Raw genomic sequence first — 22,923 nt, 5'->3', positions numbered from 1 at the left:
AGATAGTACGATAACTATTGGCTTACAATTTCGTTGGCTTAAATCAGAAAGCTTATTATAATATTATATGTTTTGCTTAAATCAGTAGGTAGTTATAAACATTAAACAAAATATATAGACCTTGACAGCTTGTCACATAACGCGACTATGTACTTGGTGGTTCCTGCCAAAATCTTTTGAAAGCGTCAGCTTGCGAGTCTTGTTTTCATACTAATCGAGCAACGGACAGAAGGATCACGATAAAGATTTAAGACAGAAAATATAATTCAGCTAGAGATTAACATACATATGTATGTATGAAAAATCCATCGAGCCGTTTATGAGGAGTTGAGCCACAAAAACCGTGATTATACAAAGGTATAGCGTATATCAGATTTTTGCTGAAAGTAGATGTGTTTAACACCCAGAAGGAAGCGTTTCTGACCCCATAAAGCCTATATATTCTTGATCAGCATCAATAGCCGAGTCGATATAGCCATGTCTGTCTGCCCGTCTGTCCCGATCAGCGCCGCGATCTCAAAGACTACAAGAGCTAGAGTAATTCAATTTTGTATCACACTGAATCAAGTTTGTTTCACGTCCCATACCGCCCCCACAAAGACCCCAATCAGATCGGGTTCTTATAGACAGAAGAAAGAAATGAAACTGCATTGCTACGCAATGTCCCTCTCTTTCACAAACACTCTTCTTCGTGCAGTGTTCGCTCTCTGCCCAAGGGGAGCCACACTGACAGAGTATCGGGTATAAATGTAGAGTCGCGGCCCCAGTTGCGGCTCGCAACGTTCCCGCGAGTTATATTTTGGAAGATGGACCTTCGTATATAGGACGAAGACATCAGACAAGCTGACAGGTCCATGCTTCGGTGAGGTTTAGTTTGAATGCCTTCAAAGTATAAAAACGGAAAAGGTATTAATATAAGTGGAATTCTAGCGGCTCCCATCAGTCCAAAAACATCTCCAGAAAGCATTCAATGTATATCCAACATATGGACTGTATTCATTTATTTCCAACAGTCAGTCCTCGTCCCGCAACTGCCAGAAAACCTTTGATCTGCAGAACCAAAGTCATCAGCGACCTCGTCTTACCCCATGTACTTACCCCATCCCAAGTCCTTCAATTGCGAGCTTAACATGGCGGCAGCTGCTCCGATTTGCCTAGACAATTGTGTCGTGTTCTTCGTTTTTTCTGCTGGCCAGCTCCTAAGAGTTCCAGCAATTGCTGATAGAGAATGGATTGACTGGCCAAGGGAATTTTGGTCAGGATGTCCATAGCACACATGCAGTGTGTGGGAGTAGTGGGGGGTGTGGGAGGGTCTGTAAATGTTTGCCTTAGATGAATGCATCTGCTGGCTGGACAAACGAGAGACTTTGAGGACAAGGACAATGCCTCTGTGGCACAAATAAGGCAAGAGGCCGAAAGGAGGAATGGGCTTGGGTCCTTACCAAATGCGGGCTACCTCGACGCAGAAACGTGAGCACCGAAAAAAGAGCTACAAATACAATCGTGAGACATGAATTAATGTCGGAATGACAAGGACTCTGTCTGGCGATGGGTTTGTAGTGGTTTAGGTGGATTCACTCGAAATGTGGCCCGAGCGCCCACATTCGTGCCTCGGCGAGTTGCTGCCGGATTTGCATGATGAAAAGTGAAAATCGCCGCCCATCGATAAGCGGCTTAGGCGGCAACTCATTGAAATCGAGCGCGCGCTCGTGTGTGTGTGCTGTTTGATAATGAGTATGCCTATTGTGCCACTATCCGCTATGCAACCCACTTCTAATCGTCCCCCTGCTGTCTGCTCTTCTATGGCACGCGCGTTTTTCAAGTCAAAAACTTTTTGACAGCAGCCCTCACATGCCATGCATGGCCACAGCCACAGCCACAGCCCCTGCCACACCGCGACATTCGCCGCAAAGTATTCGAAATTAGCACGCAGCCCTGGCAAACCACACCCTCGCTCTCACACACAGATACTCACTCACCCACCCATACAGAAAGTTACTTGGCCGAGGCGGAAAAAACCATAAAAGTGAAATGGATGTCAGAGCAGAGCAGAGAAAGATTACCTTTTGGGAAACGAAGCTTTAGACACCCTTCATATGCATATTATGCTTATCTGAAATTTTAATCTTTATCTTTGCATTAACATAGATAGCTTTATAATTGGCATATTTATCGGACAGTCGGAAAACTAAGAGTATATAAAGTTGGCTATTGATTCTGATCAAGAATATGCATACATACTAGTTAATAGCCTCGGAAATTCCGATATCTAGACATAATCATACTCGTAATAGCCGGTGCAAGGGTCTGCCACAGGAATAGGGTTGATGGTAGGGCAGCGACGAGCTAGGGAACGGGTGGAGAGTGGGATTGGAAAGGGAGGGGCGACCAGATTGTGACACGTTCCTGGTGCATATATTAATGGCGGTCCCAGCTCCTGTCGCTGTCATATCAACGTAACCCCAGCCGAAACCTCAAGGCATCTTGCGGATTTCAGAGATTTTCTGCGGTTTTCGGTAGATAATTTCCGTCACAGAGGTCCAAGGGCGGTATGGAAAACGCGGTGGCAAGGGGATGGGCAGCAAGGATGGCTGGCATTGTGCTGGTCAGCAATCCATTATCTGCTTAAGGGCATTAACTGTGCAGTCTCTTATCCAGCTCTGACCACTAAGCACTTCCAGCCACACGAACAGCATATACCATACGTATCCGTCGATGGCTGTTCATTAATACACGTAAAATAGCAGCTCGCTCGGGCGGACAGAAAACGAGGTTGCTGTCCGTCTAAGGCAGAGCAATGGGGAAAGCTCATTTTACTGGCCAAAAGGGATGTCTGTCATTATGGATTGGGTAAAAGAGTGCCCTGTTGCTTGATAAGAGTCCGAAGCCTGCACTTATTTTTAAAAGAATCTCTTTAAGCCAAAAAATAGAACTCATTTCATATACGTGTCAGTTAGCAATGAAATTCGATTGAGCATCGCTGTGATCGATGCATAGTAATTTATTACTGACAGTCGATAGCCCAATATCAATGATTTCTCACTAATTGGCATCAAGTCGATCATACGTGAAAGCTCTGTTTATCAGAAATCAGAAATCAAGTGACTTCCATTAATTTCTTCAATTTCATGAGACTCGCAATCTTTTTGAGACGTTTCCATGGATGCAATTACGACAAACAGAATGAAAAAGTCGACTACGGGCTTGAGAGTTTGGGGACAAAATGGCTGAGAGGAGCGTGTAAGAGTGTGTGGGGTCTATGGGGGGATCTGCCTAAGTTGTGCAATAAAAAGTCATTTCTTTGCCATCTTTGCCATGCAGCAAACTCTTGCCAGGCTCTGTGCAACCTTTCAGCGATTGCTTCATAAACTGTCTCCAGAACCCCCTGGTGGTAGACATGCTCAAAGCCCCAGGTTGAACAATGTTTCCCGCTTCGGTGGACCACCGCATCAGGCCAACTGCTGGGGGTGGGTGGCTGTTCGCTTGTTTGTTAAATTGAAAAATGTATTTTATTTATTTTTCTCGCCATTTCGATGCTTGTTGCCCGACTCCGGCATCAGGCGTCAGGCATCGGGCATCAGGCATCGGGCAGCGACAAAGCTGCTGCAAGGATATCGTTGCAAGGACAACAAGCACAGGTAGAGCTGGGGGCAAAGAAAGCTACCAAGCTCCTATTCCTGATGTGCCTGTTGTTCCTGTTGTTTCTGTTGTTCCTATTGCTCCTGATGCTCCTGATGCTCTTGCTGCTGGCCAAGTTGAATTGTCAGTGAAGTAGGATAGTTTAGACTTGTTTGCGATGCTTTTGTTGCAAATGAATGCGCTAGATTTCACTTTTATTTTATTTGCAAACAATTTTCCATGTTTTTCCTCTCCATCTGCCATCTGCCATCTGCATACCCGCATACCATATCCTTTCCCTTCCCCTTTGAGTGAATATGATAGGAGCTGGGGCACTTTCGAACCCCAGCTAAAGTTGTCAGGTCGGAAATGTCCTGAACCCAATTAAATATTTCGAAATGAACCCATAAAATGAAACATTATGTATGAAAAATGCGCCTGGGGACAGCCCCAGAGTCTCCGAACAAACTGACACTCTCTTTCACAAAAGAAACACATCGAAATCGATATACAGTCGTACAATATTTATGACACATCACTGGGCATTGCATTGGGACATGCTTTGGTGGAGTTTTCAGACGGTTCCTACGTTCTTTAAATACTGTAATAAAAAGCAAAAGCGTTCTAAAAAAAATAGGGGTACTGACTAAGGAAGTCGATGTACCTTTCATACTGCTGCATACTGGAAATTTAAATCACGGAAAATTAGTAAAAATAAACCTTATCTGACTTTGAAATCTCATAAGAAACGGAGGGGTAAGAAGGGAAGGGAATCCTGATTTAAATCATACGAACCTACTTCCATATTCCCCATAAGGTTTCCCAATTTATTGAATGTTTGGTAATCGAGTGACCCAACAGGCCAACAGTTTTTGTTTGTAATTATTCGCCATTTGTTGAATATACTGGATTGGAGTACTGAAGCTCATTTGTTGAAATGACCATTGAAGGGTTCAAAGAAAATCCGGCCCCATCTCTGCCCCAGTTGGGGGGACTCTTGGGGACAGGAATCACTTGGGCGTGCCCGCTGGGTCCTGATTAGGCCCGCACAGAAGGCTAATTACCAGCTTGATGGCGGTCATTAGATTCGAGCTGCGGAGTGACTTGGATTGGAGGCGGTGGGGCGTGGCTTCGACAACAATTAGACCAAGTGCAGCCAAGTGCCACATGCAATAGCAGCAGCAGCGGCAGCAGCAGCGGCAACGGCAGCGACAGTGGACAACGTGCACCGTGCAACATGCAGCAGCTGGTCAAGGGTGCGTGTTGTCACGCCTGGTCTCCATTTGATGGCCGCCCATAAACCGAAACAAAAAGGGGAGCGCAAAAATGAAAGAGCTCATAAAATAAATCACTCATACGCGATGGGTAGGGTGGGGGCATGCCCCAATTTTAAGCTGGTGCTCTGGATCCGGATCCCATTTCAAGTAGTTGTAATTGAAGCAGTCCTGCGCTGTGCCATGTGGCAAATCCCAAAATATATTCTGCGTCAATCTCAATGCTCTCCCTCTGCTCTGGCTCTGCCTGTATATCTCCAGTCTTCGCCCCCATGGGGACTTATCCTTGGCTCAGCTTTCCACTTAACCTTTTTGCGCTTGGCTAAGGCCATGGCTTGAGTTGGCTTTGGTTTTTGGCTTGTCTCGTCGGCCTTGCTCTCCACCTCCACCTCCACCTCGTCCTTGTCAGCCTCGATGCTGTTGTCGCTTCCTTCTGGCCTTGGCTAAAGCTTTTGGTTGCTCCTTCTGCTCTTTCTGCCCCTGCAGCTCATCCAGCTCCCATCCTCTCTGCTCCCGGCTGCTCCTTCTATTTTGAGCTTCTGCATGTTCTCGGATTTTCACTTGGCAATTCAATTGCATGAAAAAGTAGACGATTGCCGCCGCTGCCTTTGCCTTTGCCTCTAGCTTTTTCCAACCCTTAGCCCCCTCTCTCCACGCATTGTTTTTGGGTTTTTCTTTTGGTGTGATATTAATTCTATGGGAAATCCATTTCTAGCATAAACGTGCCCATCGGATCGCTCTCTAGCAGTCGTCAAATGCTTGGCGCCAGACTTTTTTACCCCACTGTTTCGCTTCCTCTGTCTTCTCCACTCTTCCCCCGTGTGCCCACTCTCCACTCTCCACTTCCGACTTCCTTTGTTTTTTTTATTTCCAGCGTGTTCTTCTATGTGGCAGCTCCTTCATTGGCTGCGTTCGCTTTGGATTGAAATGGATGCGACTCGACTTGTTTCGGACTTGTTTGAACGCCATTGCCAAAGATTTACTGGGCATTTACCAGCTCTGGTTCTGGTATGGAACAGTCAAAAGAAACCGTCGGAATAGGGAACAGCGGAATGCAGAGCCGTGAGTGGGAAAAATGGAAAAATGGGAAGGGACAGTGAGAAAGGACTCGCGTGGAAGGAACTGTGAATATTATGATGCGTGAATTTTGTAAAAATCAGCTATATACGATCCATCGATACATTTTAACTATTTGAATCCGCGATCTATAGAGGTAAATTTTAATCTTGAGCCGCAATTGGACGTCTTCCGCGTATGTCTCATTACGATCCCTTTAATATAAGTGTAAAAGCTTCCGCCGTTTTCCTTATCGGTAGTTTCTTACTCGATGCGTGATATTGGTGTCCTTCTCTGCTTTTTAAATCCTAAGCTTAATAGTGAAGGACATTGAAAATTTTTGTATTGCTTTTCAAAATATTCTCCATTTCTGCATCCGCTGAAACCAATCATCAATGCACTTTTCCACTAATTTGACGAGACCAATTTTTCGTGACGGCCAACTGTTTGTGCAATGTTGAATATATCTTGGTTTTTAATGGCCAAGGACGCCTCTAACTCTAGTATGTCATATGGCAATATTGGAATACCCAATCCCGCACAGCAGCCATTTTTTTCGGTATAACAACAACCGTTTTTGGACGACCCGCACGAGATCCGTTCTGCAGGACTGCAAAGGACTTCTCCACTGAATGGGTTTTTCCAGCTTTTCGCTGTAGCAGTGCTTAGTGCTTCATCACCAAAAGTTGAAGTAAGTTAATCAAAGCATTCTTGTCTTGAAAATCCACGTCAAAAATCGTAGGCAATCGTGACACGGAAATGTTCACGTGTTATCATTTATATATAACGCGACTGTAGAGGAAAATGTTCTAAGAATGATTTGCCCAAAACGTGGAACAATTTGGCGATTTGACCTGCTCATACTAGAAATAGCCGAGGCTGCGTATTACTACTACGACAAGAAGAAGATGGGTGGACAAATATATGCTGGTCGAATTTTGATCATTATACTTTCAATTATAAAATTAACAATTAAACAATTTCTTGTAGGGACATGCCACAATTGCGTGCATCTCAATCACAAGAGGCAGCACCAACAAGTACACTGAGCATATAGTAGATCCGATTCGTTCCTTGAACTTGCATTCAAGTACAAATCAAAATTGAATATTCCGCTCATCCGAAAGTGCTGATTGGTGCTATGGACAAAGAATGTTATGCGTTAGGAGAAGTGCAACTACTTGAAATTGCGATAGATTCAAACCTGTTCCTCAAGTCCATTCGCATATTCAATTCACAATCAATTTGCCTTGATTTCCCGGATCATTCCATAAAAAACTACTTTCTGCAGGTTTCTCGCGCTCTATCTGACGTTCGTTCTCGGCTTAGCTGCAGCCCGAGCTGATTTAGCGCTCTCCTTCTATCCTTTTTTTTTTCTCTTACTTTTATTAGGGCACGGACAATTGGGTCCGCTTGCCCTTGGGGCAGTCTTGCGTCGATCGTCATATAACCTTCGATGACTTCGGCAGTTGTTAAACACGATTCGTTAAGCGTTTACTGACCGTTGATCCGATTAATGGTCGCTTGGATTGGCGCATAATCGATTAACAATTGCTTGGCTTAGGACATGGGCAACATTCGATTGACTTCCGTCTCTAGCTTGAAAGACATTCGATAAGCACACGATTGCCACTTTCGATGTTGGTTGCTTCAGAGAAATATGGGAAATAAACTGCACAGCCATATCCCACATCCGCACTATCCATCCATCCATCCATCCATCTCTCTCTGCATCGAGCCATCACACTGCCACACTCTCTCACATTCGCACATCTACCTACCCCTACCCACTCCAGCTACCGCCAGGACACCCCGTCGTCAGAGCCATCACAGTCATCGTGGGCGCAATTCCCGTTAAACTGTTGAGTGACTTTCAACGATTTTTGGATGCATCGTCAAGTGACGGAAGCTGCCGTCTGCTGGCCCCAAGATAAACCCGAGCCAAGCAAGCCAGCTGTGTCTGTTTCTCCCTCTTTCCCTCTGCAGCCCCTTCCTTTTGTGTGGTATGCCACCAATTCCCATACTATAGGGCTTCTCAGACCAGAGCAGCCCTCACCTGTGCCAGCCTGGAAATCTCTCGAAAAACTTTGCTTGATGAGACTGTTGCTGCTGTAGTTTCTCCAGCTCCTGCTGCTACTACTGCTCCTGCTGCTACTACTGCTGCTCCGACTATTGCTGCTCCTGCAACTGCTTATGCGGGCTCAGGCTTGGGGGATCGACTGGGGGTTCAGTGGATGGGTGCTTCAGTCCCGGCCAGAGTCGTGCAAAAGTTAAGCAAATCGCATATTTTATTCATGTGTTCATTAGGCAGCTACAATGTGCGACCGAAAATGTTTAGAGGAAGCGACAGGCGGCAGGAACAGGTGGAGGAGTTGAGCTGATGCCACACACATGTGTGCTCGTGTCAATGTGTATGCGTGAGTGGCTGTGTGTGGGCCAAGCAATTCATGAACCAGCAAAATGGGTCGAAACTGGCACAGAGGCAGAGGGAGGAAGAGCTACTACCAGATACTCGTACTTCAAAGGGGAAACCAAAAAGGATGCAGGGACATTCAGGCACCTACTGCCAATAGAAGTGGTTAGTGGAGAGGAAAATAATCGTAGTGTGGTGAAAGAGAGGGAAAAAGAGGTCTATAGCGGGGGAATGCAGGCAACGGCATGTGGGGCCCAGTGCATCAGCATTATATAAGCCAAAAAATGGGGACGCTCTGATAAAGTCACTCTACAACTGGGTTGCCACCTTCCACCCTCCACTCCCCCCATTTCCCTGTCCGTATCTGTGTGTCCGCATCTCTGTGTGTGTGTCCGCTTGTGTCCGCTTAAATGTGTGTGTGTGTGTGTGTGTGTGTGTGTCCCTAAAGCGTAAGGACACAAATTTCTGCTTAAATTATATGACGCGACATGACTCCAACCGACACTCAGAGAATGAGGAGAAAAATTGCTGCAAAAAAAAAACCGGGAAAAGAGCAAGAAAAGAATGTAGAAAATGCCCGCCGCATAAATAAAACTCTTCATTTGGATGCAGAGCAACTACAGCCAGCTTCACGTACATATACTCGTATGTATAGCGGGGAGCAGGGAACAAGCCCCTCCCTCCATGGTTTTCCTTTTTAGCGTCATGGTTATCCTTGCTGTGGCCGGGGCAAACATGTCGTGACGTGGTCAAACGCATTTACATGCACGCGCCCAACCCGAACTGCAAACAAATTTTTCGGCTTGTACGGCTTTTGGCCTAATACCGTGGCAACAGTACGATGATAGTTATGGGGACCAGGAACAAGGACAAGGACTTGCTCCGACCTGGACCTGGACCTGGACCCGGACCCGGACCCGGACCCGGAAAAATGGCTGCAAACTGTTGCCAGGTGGAAAACTCTCTAATGCCGAAAGGCGGAAAGCGCTCAACAAAGTTTGAGCTCAGCAACGAACTCTGTGAGCATGTTTAGGGACTTAGGGTCGGCTTTAATTGCATGAGAGTTTTCCGATTCAATGCGATCAAAAACCTCACAGATCTGGAAGTTTATTTAGTACCTTCCAGAGCGAAAGAAAACTACAAAAAGCACGAGCAAAAGCTGAAACACCACTCTATTCTTTGTTTAAGCATAATTAAATATCGTCCCAGGTGAACCCAATACATTTTCCATTTTCATTTTCACTCGCATATTGCAGTTCGAAAATTCTAACTGCAACAGTTCACATTTCATTGTAGTAAAATTTGAATGGCAGGTTTTTGGCTGTGGCGGGATCAATTTCTATTGAAGGTTCGGTTTGACTTTCGGTTGGATTTACGACTAAAATGAATCCTAAATGGTCATTAGACTAATTTTTAGTTTAATTTATGTCTTGATCAGATTCGTTGTGGTCTTCATTATGCCCTCGACTGTGGATTCTACTTCAATTGGTTTAAATGTTTTGGGTTATTAAATTGTCAAAATATTTCTTGGATGGATGATGGCGGATGCTTGGATTGGATTGAGTTCAGGTGAGCTTGGACTTTGATGGTTGTGGATATTGGCTTATTCCGATAGATTTTGGGCTTTCTTGCGGCCATATCCACTCCCCGGAGTCCACGGAGTCCACGGAGTCCACGGCCTGTATTGAGACAATGGATGATATACCGACAGTGCATTAATATCACGCATACGACAGGTGGGCTATATTTTCATTTTTGTGAACATTTTCTTGTCATTTCTGGTTTTATATTTTACTATTTTGTTGTTGTTTTTTTTCATGAATCGCCGCAAATGTTGTTGCTCTTCCTGATGCCTCCGCCTGTCACTGCTGTTGCTGCTGTTTGCATAAATTAAATGTTGCATTTATGCACATCAGTGCGCTTTTAAAATTGTACAAATTGATTAAGAACGATCCGCATTAAAAATGTTCAAATTGGATGAGTGCGTTGTGCGATGTTGTTATTTTTGTTGTTGTGGTTGTTATTCTTGTCGCTTGTTGCAGTTGCAGTTGCCGTTGCCGTTGCCGTTGCCGGCTCACATTGCTGATAAATGATGCGAAAATCAATTAAAATAAATTACCATCCATGCCCGCTGAGGGCACCAGAGAGAAATTCCAACTTACCCAGCCAATTGCAAGGCAAACATTGTTTGAATCTACGGTGTAGTAGGAGTGGGTGTAGAAGTAGAAGTAGGAGTCTCAGCATTGCAATCCCTTTAATTGTGCGCTATACTCGTTTTAATTTATATGGCGATGAATAGAAATGCATATTGTATTTGTTAAATTGTTGCTGGTGGGAATTGCTGTTGGAGCTTCCGCCCGCCCCGCCCCATCCAATCCGAAAACTTCTTACCATCACTAAAATCAACATACAATTTCCATTATAATTGTATTATATACATAATTTTATTTCACTCAGTCCGCTATTTTTTTGTTATTTTTTCCCTCAGATTCCTTTGTCGTTGTAAGCGCATTATCAGAGGGTAGAGTGAGAGAGATGGAGATAGATTGGCGGCAGACAGAGACAGAAACAGAGGGAAACAAAATGTTGATGGTTGACAAAGATGCTTTGCTGGTCGGCCGTGGCGATTATTTATGCATATTGCTCGGATTTGCATGTGGAGAATGTTCAACAGGGGATTGGGTGGGGTGAATGGCGAATTGTGGATGGAGGATGGAGGATGGAGGATGGTAATACGCGGACGTGCCACAGTGACACAGTGTTGCATTTTGTGCAGTGTTGCATGTTTTTAGGCGTTCAACGCTCCACGTTCGACATGCATTCATTAATATTAAAACCAAAATTACCTATACTCTCCACCTCCACCTCCACATCCACCCCTCCCACTCCACTCTTTCCTTTGTGCCCCACATTTGCCCGTATCGCTTACGCCGTGATTTTTAGCCCCATTTTTGGCGTCGCTTATACGCTTGCCCAGTCCAATTTAATTATGCAGCCCCGACGAGCAGTAAAGAAGCGGGAGGACCTTTGGAATGCCAGCTCTGTCCAGCGCCTGTCTGGCCAGCAAAACCGCCAATATCTCCCCATACCACAAGCACACACATGTGCATTGGATAACATAATAGGTACATGCACACAAACAACCCTACATACAAGCATACAAACATACATACATACATATATGAGGCATGCATGCACACGCAGCACATTTGGGAGCAGTTCGAGTTGTTCCTGTTCTTCCTGTTGCTGTCCGCTGCTATACGTTTTTTGTCCAATTTGGCGGATGGCGGATGGCGGAATTGACATGGACACGAACCCCGCACTGTGGGGTAAAACCGTTGTAAAGATGTCAAAATTCGTCAGAAGATCTCTCCAATGAGGCCTTTATGCCCAGATCGGCCCAGACATTGGGCCGCTTTTGAGGCCGCTTCTGGGGCAACCTGAGCGTCCTCTCGATGGTTCTCTGCCCAGGTCAGCACCTTGGCCAATACATCCGACTGCACATGGGGCAATGATTCCACGCCACACATGCCGCTAGTTTGCAGCTTTCTTTTGGGCTACTGTGAGAGCCACCACTATGATCTCTCCATCTGCGGAACTTAGGCAAACCATTTGATTTTCCGCCCGTTCTACTACCTCTTCTTGAACCAACATAAAGGAGACTAGGGAAAAGGAATAATTATATAAATCATTACTAAAATGTTCTGAATTGCAGTCCGGAAAGGGATATACAGACACCTAGTTGCCAAAGAAATCTTCCAAGGGACCGTAAATAATGATAACTTTTGTAATTTTTTTGGCGAAAAAATCATCAAATTAGACTAGCCGCACAGAGGATTTCAATATACCAATATGATAAAGGATAATCTATGCACATCCACAAACATTTTGGATAGTTATTATCACCGAAGATTATCCGTAAAACTTAAATTGTGTGCTTTTTAAAATATAGCTTATAATGATTGCGATCCCTAATTATCCAGCTTGTTTTGGGTATACAAATTACAAATTTAATTAGCATTTTTTTGGGTATTTTGGCTAATAAAACCAGAGTACATTGTGGATTAAATATGTATGTATATTAAATATTAAAACATAAACCAATGTACATATGTATATCAATTTCGGCTTATGTACTTTTATTTAATTTAATTTTGTTTTGTTTTGTATTCTTCTGAAATATCAGAAACATTTTTTTCATCATGGCATCAGCCATTTAAAAATCATTATTTTTGGGGAATGAAATTTAGTCAAAAACGGAATAAATACAAACTACTTTAGCGTAGTGAGGAGACTTTCATCGGCTTATTATAGTGATGATTTGATGTGCACTCGAATAGTGGTAATCGAATCTGCTCGGACATGGGCTTAATCTGGCATCAGGCATTCTTCAGGTGTATTTTTTAGTAACTTTTGACACTGTGCTGGTAGTTTTTTTACCACCTGCTTTTGTTGTAGTTGTTGTTCCGGGGATATGCATATTTTGCCCATGTTCGACATGTAAAAGGACATGTCGTGTCAGTTTTTTGCGCTTTTATGGGCCGATGATCCCTCGCTCTTGCCCTCAAGATGCCCCTGCTGGGCTCCATTAGCGGCCATCGGGATTTGAATGGCTGTTTGCCAGTGTGGGTGTGTGGGTGTGTGGGTGTGTGTATGTGTGTGTTTGCGTGTGGCAGTGTGTTTCTGTGAGCGAGTCACGCTTTTACTTTCACATTAATTGGCCAGAAAGGGTGACACTGGCCGTCCCTCCCTTGAATTCCAGGTAAAACTCCCAATAGTGCAATGAACTATTGAGCGGCAAGCACAAGGAAAAAAAAACACTATAAGGGTCAGCGATGTTCCACAAAATAAACTAAGAAATGACTACATTTCTCTTCTGCCTCTGCATCTGCGGCTGCTGCCACTTTATCCCTTTATTTAGCTGAATGAACGCATAAATCTGTGGCCCCGTGCAACTTCTGCCAGCAGCTCGAAATTCTTTATTCTGCTTAGACGATAGCCGGAAACGGGGAACGGCAGACCCGGCAGAGAGTGGCATGGCATGTCCGGGAAGGGGGCAGGAAAGGCAGTTGATAGGCAAATGAAGTCTATAGACTTGAAGGAAGTCCGACATTCGGGGCAGCTTTATATAGATTGTACAGATTGGCGCAGAGAATTCCAGCTAGTGGCACTTTTTGTTCACTAAAACTATCCCTTTGGGATAGATGTTTTCCACTAGTCCGATGAAGCGGGGATTTTCCAGTGGACCTATGATGGAAATGAATCGACAGGAACAACAGAATTTTAATTTGATAGGACCGCAGTGGAAGGACAACAAGGACAACTCCTGTTGTCGCGAGTAAGTATTACTCTGCTGTGCCTGTCGCCATTCCGCACTTCCACCCTTGCCGTTTTCTTTTGGACGGAACGTGTTCCCATAAATATTTAAAAGCCAAAAAGTCACGTCTTGAATAATTGTTGAAGTTCTTTGAGTGAGCGCTTCCATGGGGTATGGGGTATGGGGTGGTGTGGCATGGCATGCGGGTAGGTGTACTCATGCTGTTGCTATTTCAAGAACTTTTTCAACTAAGTGCAGCTGTTACTTCCATCCCCTGCCCCTCGTCTGGTGGCAGCGTCTTGCGTCAATGGGCCCAAGGATTCATTATTATGAACGCAAATTACTCAAACTCCCACAAACACAAACGCACACACACACACGCACTCGCACAATTAGGTAATATTCCTGTGTGTGTGTATTTGTGGGCGTGCATGAGTATGCGGGTACGTTTGCATGTATGGTGCTGTTAATTTTCATATTAAATCCGTTAAAATGTGCAAATACCCAACAGGCACTCACCGAGCACGGACCCAGCGCACGTCGCGGCTGGCCAGAGATGAGCACGTGAGCAGCGTGAAAGACCATCACCTACATACATATGTATATGAGAAATCCAAAAACCATCGCCGAATTTTGTCCTACGTGGGCAGATGGTAGTATACCATAGATGGGATCGGGATATAATCTATTTCTCGATCACACTGGAAATGTTATCCATAAAGACGAAAGAAAGACCCCCACCGCCCACATGAGAGCATCTATGATTTTTAATCCATTCTCCCGCAATCGCAGTCACGCCGTTGAAATCACACTCCCATCGCTGAATCGAACCGCACTAAGCAAATCCCATTCGAAGCGAGTCAGGGCAAAGTCAAGAAAGGAGCGCGCATGCCACCCGTGAGTGGGGAATTTCAATAAACGAGCATCGTGTAAGTAAAGTTATTAAAGTTATTACACAGCCCAACCACCAACCACTAGCAGCTATGACTCCCGGGCCGAGCCACCCACACTCGCACACACACTCACACACACATTCGAGTAGTTACCCACTTCCTACCTGTGTAACAACTTACATTATGCATATTACTTTCACCTACTTTCCGCAGCTTTTTCGGCTCTTCAAATATGCCATACGTAATGAGGCAGGTACGAGTACATGTGTAGTGGTACTGCCACGGGGGAAGGGAGAAGGGGGGGCTGAGCTCCATCATATCCCATTATAATTGCACACCACATCATCATCGCATCATCACATCAACCACCAAAGAAGAGGAGGGTCTTAACCGTTTTGGATACGTATCACAATTCGTTCCTGTCTCTAATTTATTTCAAAGTATGATAATAAAGAACATACTAGACTAGTTCCTGAGTTCAAGTAGGAAAATTTGTGGGGAAGAAGTCTGACTTTGAAGAGCCCTTGGAAATCTTATGCCTAAGCGTTGTACGGTAAAGACTTCTTAGTTCATGTATATACAGTCTCTGCTTGTCTCTTCCCTAAACACTCAAGGCTACAAATCGTTCTCCTTGGGACGAATATGTCTATGGCTGATGATAGATCGAAAGAAGAGATTTTTTCGGTGACGACGAAGATTAGACAAAAAAGAGGCTATATCTATTGTCTCCAACCAAACTCTCCCTATAAAGGCACTTAGTGTGCGTGTTCTGGTACAGCCAGCAGCCATAGAAGCACTGTCAATGACAGCCGAAGGTCTCTGAACGAGATCGCAGAGCGGTCATAGGCCGCCGGCGAGCTAGCCAGGCAGGGCACTACGATCCCTCCCTTATCAGAGAGGGATCAAGTAGCGATGCCTTTGGCTATGTGCAGGCTCCTCACGCACGAAATATTCGAGCAAAATGCAAACAGGAGATGACAGGTCTCGGGATCGATATGGCCATATCAATCGAAGGGCCCAGTGCTCTGTAGTTACTCGAGCCATCAGGGGACACTGGCACACACTCCTCCTGGCTGCCAATCCCTCACAATGACTTCTGCAGAAGTTGTCGTGACGAGGAAAGGGAGGAATCTGTCCCCCACTTCTTCTGTCATTGCCCGGCCCTGGGAAATCGTCGACTTTGGCTTCACGGACACTTCGGACCATTCCGAAACCAAATTAGGGATCCTGTCCAAATTCATCCAAGCCACCGGATGGGACGGCAGTGAGAGGTGGCACACACCCCCTCGGCAAAATAGGTCCTCTAAACAGGACCTCTAACAGGTCCAAGTGAGCTGGGGAAGGCTCATCCCCTCTCCCCAGCTACCGCTATAGCCTAACCTAACCTAAATACAGACTTACAGATTTGATTTAAATATAAATGGAGCAAACAGACAAAAAAATATAATGAAAATAAATCCATTTTAATATATTTTCACTCTCGGTGCCAATATAATTGCAGAAATATTTTAGTCCAATTCGGTTCTCAGGGTTTTGTTTTTTGCGTGCACATACTCGTATTCCTTAAGAAACCTATATACGTTTGATATAACCCAGAGGGGCTGTTCTTTTTCGATTGGAATAACTATATCGTCGCGAGCCACACAGATATATGTATGTATTGTACATTGTACTTGGAAGCAATTGGTAGCGTGCACTCGTTTTCAGATCACGGCGCTCACCCAACCGCTGGCAGATAATTGTCAATTTGGTAGCTCAGGCAACCATGTGCTCGCAGGGCTGCATTCTGGCCAGCGTCAGTGTTCGGAAGAGTAACAGTAACAGTAACTTTGTTGCTCCAACGAAGTTGCCTCTAAAAAAGCGCCAAACACTGGGCGAAACCAGCCAACCAAATTGTTAATAACTGCCAGCTGGTACGTGCTCCTTCCGGGAGACAGCCCTCCAGCAACAGACATTCTCACCTTAGCTGCCGCGCAGCAGCGACCACTGCCACTCATCCGCACTGACTGTCCGTGAAGCTGGTCATAAAAAGCGAAGCGTAAGAAACATTTTCACATGCCCACAAATTAGTGGCACATTTGGGAGCCCCAGCTCCAGCTCCAGCTCCACTCGTATGTGTGCAAGGGAATGTCATGCAGCAAGTTTCCAACCACCAAAGAGCCAACAACTAGCTGGCAATCTTTTAAGTGGTCGCCACAGCCATATTCAAGGGCCAAGATAGCTTTTCCTAGCAACCAGTTACAATGAGAGAGACCCAACCTTTCGCTTTAGCTGAGATGTGCATCAGGGGAGATGTGTGGATTCAAAGTGTAACATTGTCAGACTGAGAGACTTTTATTTCAGCATCCAATGAACATCTCAGAAAATTCCTTAGATTTTAATAAAGAGGAATATTTGCTCGCACCAATTACGAGTCACTCGTCCAAGGAAGGAAACAATTTGTCGCAGGCTAAATTTGAGCACAAACTATGAATATTTTCCCTTACCAATTAGAGGTGAAAGAATCAATTTGTTTCTAGTGAACCTTCTGCAAAAACAATAATCCATTCAACAGCCGAATAGCTGAGTAGCACAGAAGAACATGGAATATATCAATGCGACTATTGAATATATTCTTACGCGTATATATACGCACATATATTTGAAAATACTTGTTGCTCTGGCTATAACTATAAGTTTTAACGTAGCCTACAATTTTATAAATAAATAAAGAGATACTGTAGAGGAGGTGCCTTCAACACAATACCTTTTATTAGGGTATAGACACAATGTAAAAATTGTTTGGTTCGTTTTTCGAGTAGGGCTCTCTTTTGTCCTCCCTACAATGCACACTCCGAGCGTTTTGCCCCTTTAAGGAATTTATTTGGACCATGACATACGAGGACATGGTGGATGGATTCATTTTCTGTTGCTTCTGTTTTCCCATAATTGGTGCGAAATAATATTTGTTATTAAAACTAAAGAACAACTAAAGAAGAATTTGTAGATATGTAAATACGTATACATGTTATGTATGTAAATTTGTTTGCAATTTGCAATTTTTCGCAAGATAAATTTCAGCAAAGACAATATTCACTAAAATATTTCATTACATCAATTACTAGTGAAATAAATATATTTGTGCAAAAACAATATGCCACTTTGAACAGGTTTGACTCAATGAAAGGTTGAGGCACAGTTAATGGCCCAAATGTTGGGTAATCCGACTATAAGTCTTCTCAGACCAAAGCACTGGCCACACCACATAGGGTGTGGTTCCAACTACATAAACATATATGTATGTGCATAAATGAATAAATATATTATAATAATCGGAGTGGCCATCACTGAAGTATAATCTATAAACTCTCTCAAAATATGTATAACTCTTATTTGGATGAATATCCTGCATCCTTCTTTTCTTTGCACACACACATCCTTCGTAAGGGCATACATGGTATAATATTTTCAATATTTCACTTAGTTTCCCACAACTAATATTTGCTTAAGTCCTCGTTTTTTCTTCATGCCAGCTTCTTGGCGCTTTCCACCTAGATAGCCCATAGCTAAAATCGACTTCTTTCATCAGTATGTTTTTCCATTTGATTTTATGCAGCTAAAACTATTATTCCTCAGAATATTTTCTCAAAAGACACCCCTGCAAGACTGAATTAAATTGACAAAATTCCTTTTCAAATTAGAGCGTGTTTCGGCCATTGATGATCTAAATGGACAAAAGGAAAATAGTTCTGTAAGTCATTCACTTAAAATTGTACATATTGTGCATAGTCTCTGCAGCTGACAGGTAATTTTGAACAAGGCATTTGAAAGCTTAATACTGCCCAGCCGGTAAGCTGGAGCTTCAAAGTGTTCAGGTCCAACTTATTGTTGCATTTATCAGCTTTCCAGAATTGCATAGTTCATTAGAACCACTTACGTAACTATGATACAACGAAACCCCAAAAGAAAGCCATAATTCATTCAAAATGCTTAAAGCCCCACAACTATCAGATTGGGTCGTTGGGTAACGCCGGTGTAGCATAAAGTACTTGATTCATCGCATAATTTAAGAACTTTGTTACATCTTGTTATATCGAGGAAACTACTTTATGTCCATATTAAGCCGATAAAGCTTGTGCTTTACGGTTTGCGGATGCATGGGTTCACATGTGCGAGTGCAAGTGTATCTTTCCATATGAGCGACATGTACGTATGTACATTTGTATAGCTGTCAAGGACATTAAATCAGTTGGTGTTGATTCTGGTCTGGTTTATAATAGTCGATGTTGATTTTGGGGGAGCAAACAGAAGTGCCATCATTCTCTCAATCAATAAACAGGCTCGGGGCAGTGCCATTCGCTGGAGCTGATTATAAACAATAAGTAAACCACAGCACAAAAAATAAACATCAAATAAGCACGGATTCACAAAGTCGCAAATGAAATCACTCTACAAATAGACAGAGATAAACCCACACCATACATCGAGAGAAAATACAGTTATAAGGATGTACATAAAACATTAATAATAATTTGTTCCTTTAAGTTCCTGATTCACAAATACACCACATCTATGTACATTGTACATAGTAATAATTTGGAATCAAACGCTCACCAATTACATATATCGCATACGATATATCAAATGCAGTACTTGGGGCCAGTCTCTCGACTTCAAGTTAAGTTGCCGTTCCGAAAAACTTGACGGTCAGATAAACTAGTTGAAGAAACAATTCGGCTTCTCGAAGCCGGCTAACAACAGAAACGAAAATGAATAACAGGATGCACATCGACTTTCCGAAAAATGTACTGCATAAATTGGAAAACTATCAGGGACAAGTGCGAAAATTTAAAAAGAAAAACCCGAAGTTAATTTACGCCCGAGAAGCGGGAAAGATATCGCACTGGCTTTCTCAAATCCCTGGGTTTCAAAGGATTCAGGAAGCTCGCTGTTCTTTCATGAATCTTGAACTTTTTAAGTCAAAGATATTTGTATGTTCTATTTTGTTCTTACTGAAATCAAAATTGTATCCCCACATTTTTGACCCGAATAACGTACTCGTATACTCGAGTATAAGGGAGATCTCAGATTTCTGACCCAGTGCCAAGCTCCTGGCCTTATTGGCATGCCCCGTCCACAGGCTATTAAACATCAATAAACGGGCCTGCTCTGGTATCAAATGGTCCGAATTATCACACTCCTTTCTCCACCATATATCGCCGTATCTCTCTCTGGAGGCGGGAAGACAATCAGACATTTAATGGGCTTTGATTGCTTTTGACATTTATTGATTTATTTTTACAGAGACATGTTTCTGTGCATACGCGTCCAGATGTCCGGGAGTCCCGGTGTCCCGGTGTGTTGGGGCAGCTGGGTGTAAATATATTTATGTATATAAATTGCTGATAAGCAATTAAAAATTACAACAACAGACATCGGCCATGACAAGTGCCCCCCAGGTGTATATCTGTCCGTGTGTGTGTGTGTATGCAACGGTTTATTCCGCTCCGTTCAACTCTTTAAAATGTTAATGCGAGAGAGTAGGAGTGAATACTTTCATTTGGAATTTCACTTATTGAAAAAATAACACCCACAATATGCATAGATACTCCTAGATACTACTCCTAGATACAACATGTGAAGATACATACATATGTGTACCGACAGACGTACAACTTCCAATCGAATAGAAACACACACACTATGCAATTTTGCTTCTTGGTAATTTCATTCATTCACTTCCTTGCTCAAGGGGAATCCACAAAAATTAGCCTTTTTCAATAAATTTATTATTAATATACATTCAACAATCTTTTAATTACTAATTATTTTCCTTTTTACGATTCACTTTTGATTTGAGAGTCCTATTCAACGCGAGGATTTGGATTTTTCAACAGCATATATAAGATATGTTAGTATAATAAGAGAAACTCCAGTGCGAAGCGTTCTAAGTCTGAATAAACTCTAGATGGTTTCTAGCACTACCAAAAAAATGTGTCTTTTGTTATATGTTTATGTTTCCTTCAATCTTCTATGCAATTTTCCCTTAATATGTGGCGATGCACCCTCAGCCGTAGTAAGTTGTGCGCAGAAGAGCAAAGAACTGATACGACATGCTGATGACCTTCATGAAGGTGTTGAACGATATGGGCGGAAAGGTCGGTGGTCGTATGGAGGCGGGCTTCTGGCTGCGCATGATGATGTACTTAAGGATCATCTTGTACTGGGTGCTGCAGGGCAACCAGTTCTGATTGAAGGCGGCATGACCAATCCGGGAACTCTGTAAGCCCAAGGCACCCATCAATGCCGAAACGAATCGTTAGAAATGTTAGATTAGCTCACCGAAGAGATCATTTCATCGCCATAGTAGCAGACGACAAAGACCTGAACCAGAGAGGCCGAGAAGAAGATGAAGTAGAGCACTATATCCTCCACATTGGAGGCCGTGATCTGGAACCCAGCAAAGCAAATCACCAGAGACGCCGCAATGAAGTTCCACAGGATGGTGAAGCTGAAGATGCTGTTCACCTCCTCGCTGAGACTGCAAAAGAAGAGTTCCAGTTAGCCATGGCTCTGAGGAGCTGAACGAAACCCACTCTAAGGCCCTTGAATGGTAGACCACCAGATTGTGCAGGTACTTGATGTTCTCCTCGTCCGTGTGCTCGTCGCCGTCGTAGGCCTCCAGAGTGTCGGCCATATAGCTGAAGTGCATCGTCAGCTGGGTGATGGTCGTGATCAGGAGCAGATCCACACAGACATAGGACACCCCGGCCACATAGGCGCAATGGGCCAGGCCCCAATAGGAGAACCAGTAAACGGTCAGATCCGTCTCCGCATCGTAGGGAAATAGAATGTGAAATCCGTAGTTCCGCTCAAAGATCTCAGAGCCAAGAAAGTAGTACTTTATTGTGGCCTTGATGGCCGGATAGAAGCTGAACGACGAGGTGTAGGTCATGCACAGGATCGTAAACAAGGTCATCACCTGGTTCATGTGCCGCTGGTAGTAGGACACGTTGTACGCCCGCTGCGTCTCCAGGGTGGTGGGAAATAACGCCTTGAGATCGTCTAGCAGCTGGACGAGGCGCCCCCGATTCACAGTCAGCCCGAACTGCTTGAAATCGGCCATGAAGCTGAAGCCGATGCACGGTGCCACTGCGGTGGCCTCCAGCAACGTGGTCGTCGACGTGATGTGCACTATGAAGTAGGCTATCTCGCCCACCACATACGCGTTGAAGTTGAGAAAGCCCATTACCAGATAGAAGCGCAGGAGATACCGGCGGACGAGGTTCTTGTCCCGATCCGAGTACAGATCTTCGCCGATCGTCTTGTAGAAGGCCATCGGGAATCGGGTGAGATCCTCGAAGGTGCGCAGCTCTCGTTTCTCCTTCCGCTTGCCCCACAACATGACGATGCTTTGGGGCCAAGCTCTGCTCGGCCGAGGCTTTTATAGACGGCCAGGTCTGGGTCCGGGTCTCCGTCTGGGTCTGGGTGGGCATAAAATTCTTATGAGGGAGGGTTCCGGGTGCGAGACCCTTAATAATTACTTAATTGAGTTCCAGGTAATTGCAGACACCTGCATGGGGTCACCAGTATGGGCTTGCTGAAATATTTAGCCGGCCGTTCACCCAGGTGGTCCTGGTCCCCCCCCAGATCCTGCTCTTGCTTCTCTTTTCGGGGGCTTCGACTGGCCCGGACAACACATTCGGCTGCAACAGAATTAATTTGCCAGAATTTAATTTGACAAAAGGATTTCCATTACGGGACAGTCACACACGAGAACAATCACCGAAAACATCAAAGACAGCCTCACAAATCAAGTGGCAAGTGTAAGCACCATTGTGGCCATGTGGGGCCCTTGAGCTCTCTACTGACAAAACATTTCTACTGGCTGCGATTTGGCTTTGACGAATGCGGTTTCCATAACTCCATAACTCCCTCATAGGCGCCCGTAGGCGGCTGGGGATTGGCTGTTCCAAAGGTTCTTGGTTCCACAAAATGTCTCAATTATTCATCAGAAATGCCAGCGAAAGCGCATTGACAGGTTCTGACTTACGTATTTATGGACTTCACACAAGAGTATAGTTGAATGTGGCTTTTTGTAGGTACGACTAGCCCTATATCCTCTTTAAGTTGTGACATTGACTACGGCTCAAACTTGCACTTTTGGCGGCTTTGCAAGAGGGCGACAGAGGGAGGGAAATTGAGCGAAATACCCGTAACATTGATAGTGACAGGAGGCCAGTAGGGGGGCGACCAACACTGCGTGGGTGTTTGTGATACAGAGAATACTCGTACATAGGAATAAGGGTTTTCTTGGCAATTAATAAGTTAGGAATTTAACCAGTTTTAAATCTCTGCGGTTCCATGGGAACT

General features: G+C 44.3%; 1 protein-coding gene across 1 annotated transcript; it reads right to left on the bottom strand.

Moving 5' to 3' along the window:
* Positions 1-20,511: 20,511 nt before the first annotated feature.
* On the bottom strand, positions 20,512-21,955 carry LOC6602746 (putative odorant receptor 92a). Its single transcript, XM_002027758.2, has 3 exons — positions 21,147-21,955; positions 20,893-21,091; positions 20,512-20,830 (listed from the first exon to the last, which is right to left on the bottom strand). Exons 1-3 carry the CDS (start codon positions 21,953-21,955, stop codon positions 20,618-20,620), a joined length of 1,221 nt encoding a protein of 406 aa, XP_002027794.1. The 3' UTR covers positions 20,512-20,617.
* Positions 21,956-22,923: the final 968 nt, after the last annotated feature.

The sequence above is a fragment of the Drosophila persimilis genome, unplaced genomic scaffold (genome assembly GCF_003286085.1).
Source record: "Drosophila persimilis strain 14011-0111.01,24,50 unplaced genomic scaffold, DperRS2 tig00000697-arrow-arrow-pilon, whole genome shotgun sequence".
Taxonomy (NCBI): domain Eukaryota; kingdom Metazoa; phylum Arthropoda; class Insecta; order Diptera; family Drosophilidae; genus Drosophila; species Drosophila persimilis.
The sequence above is the reverse complement of the archived record's forward strand: the minus strand, read 5'-3'. Positions and strand labels throughout refer to the sequence as shown.

What these genes read in the sequence shown, in the direction of transcription:
- LOC6602746 (XM_002027758.2), bottom strand. Translation starts at nt 21,955, where the DNA reads ATGTTGTGGGGCAAGCGGAAGGAGAAACGAGAGCTGCGCACCTTCGAG. An exon ending in TACCATTCAAGGGCCTTAGA is followed by an intron (nt 21,092 to 21,146) that starts GTGGGTTTCGTT and finishes CTTCTTTTGCAG; the next exon opens with TCTCAGCGAGGAGGTGAACA. An exon ending in GCGATGAAATGATCTCTTCG is followed by an intron (nt 20,831 to 20,892) that starts GTGAGCTAATCT and finishes TTGGGCTTACAG; the next exon opens with AGTTCCCGGATTGGTCATGC.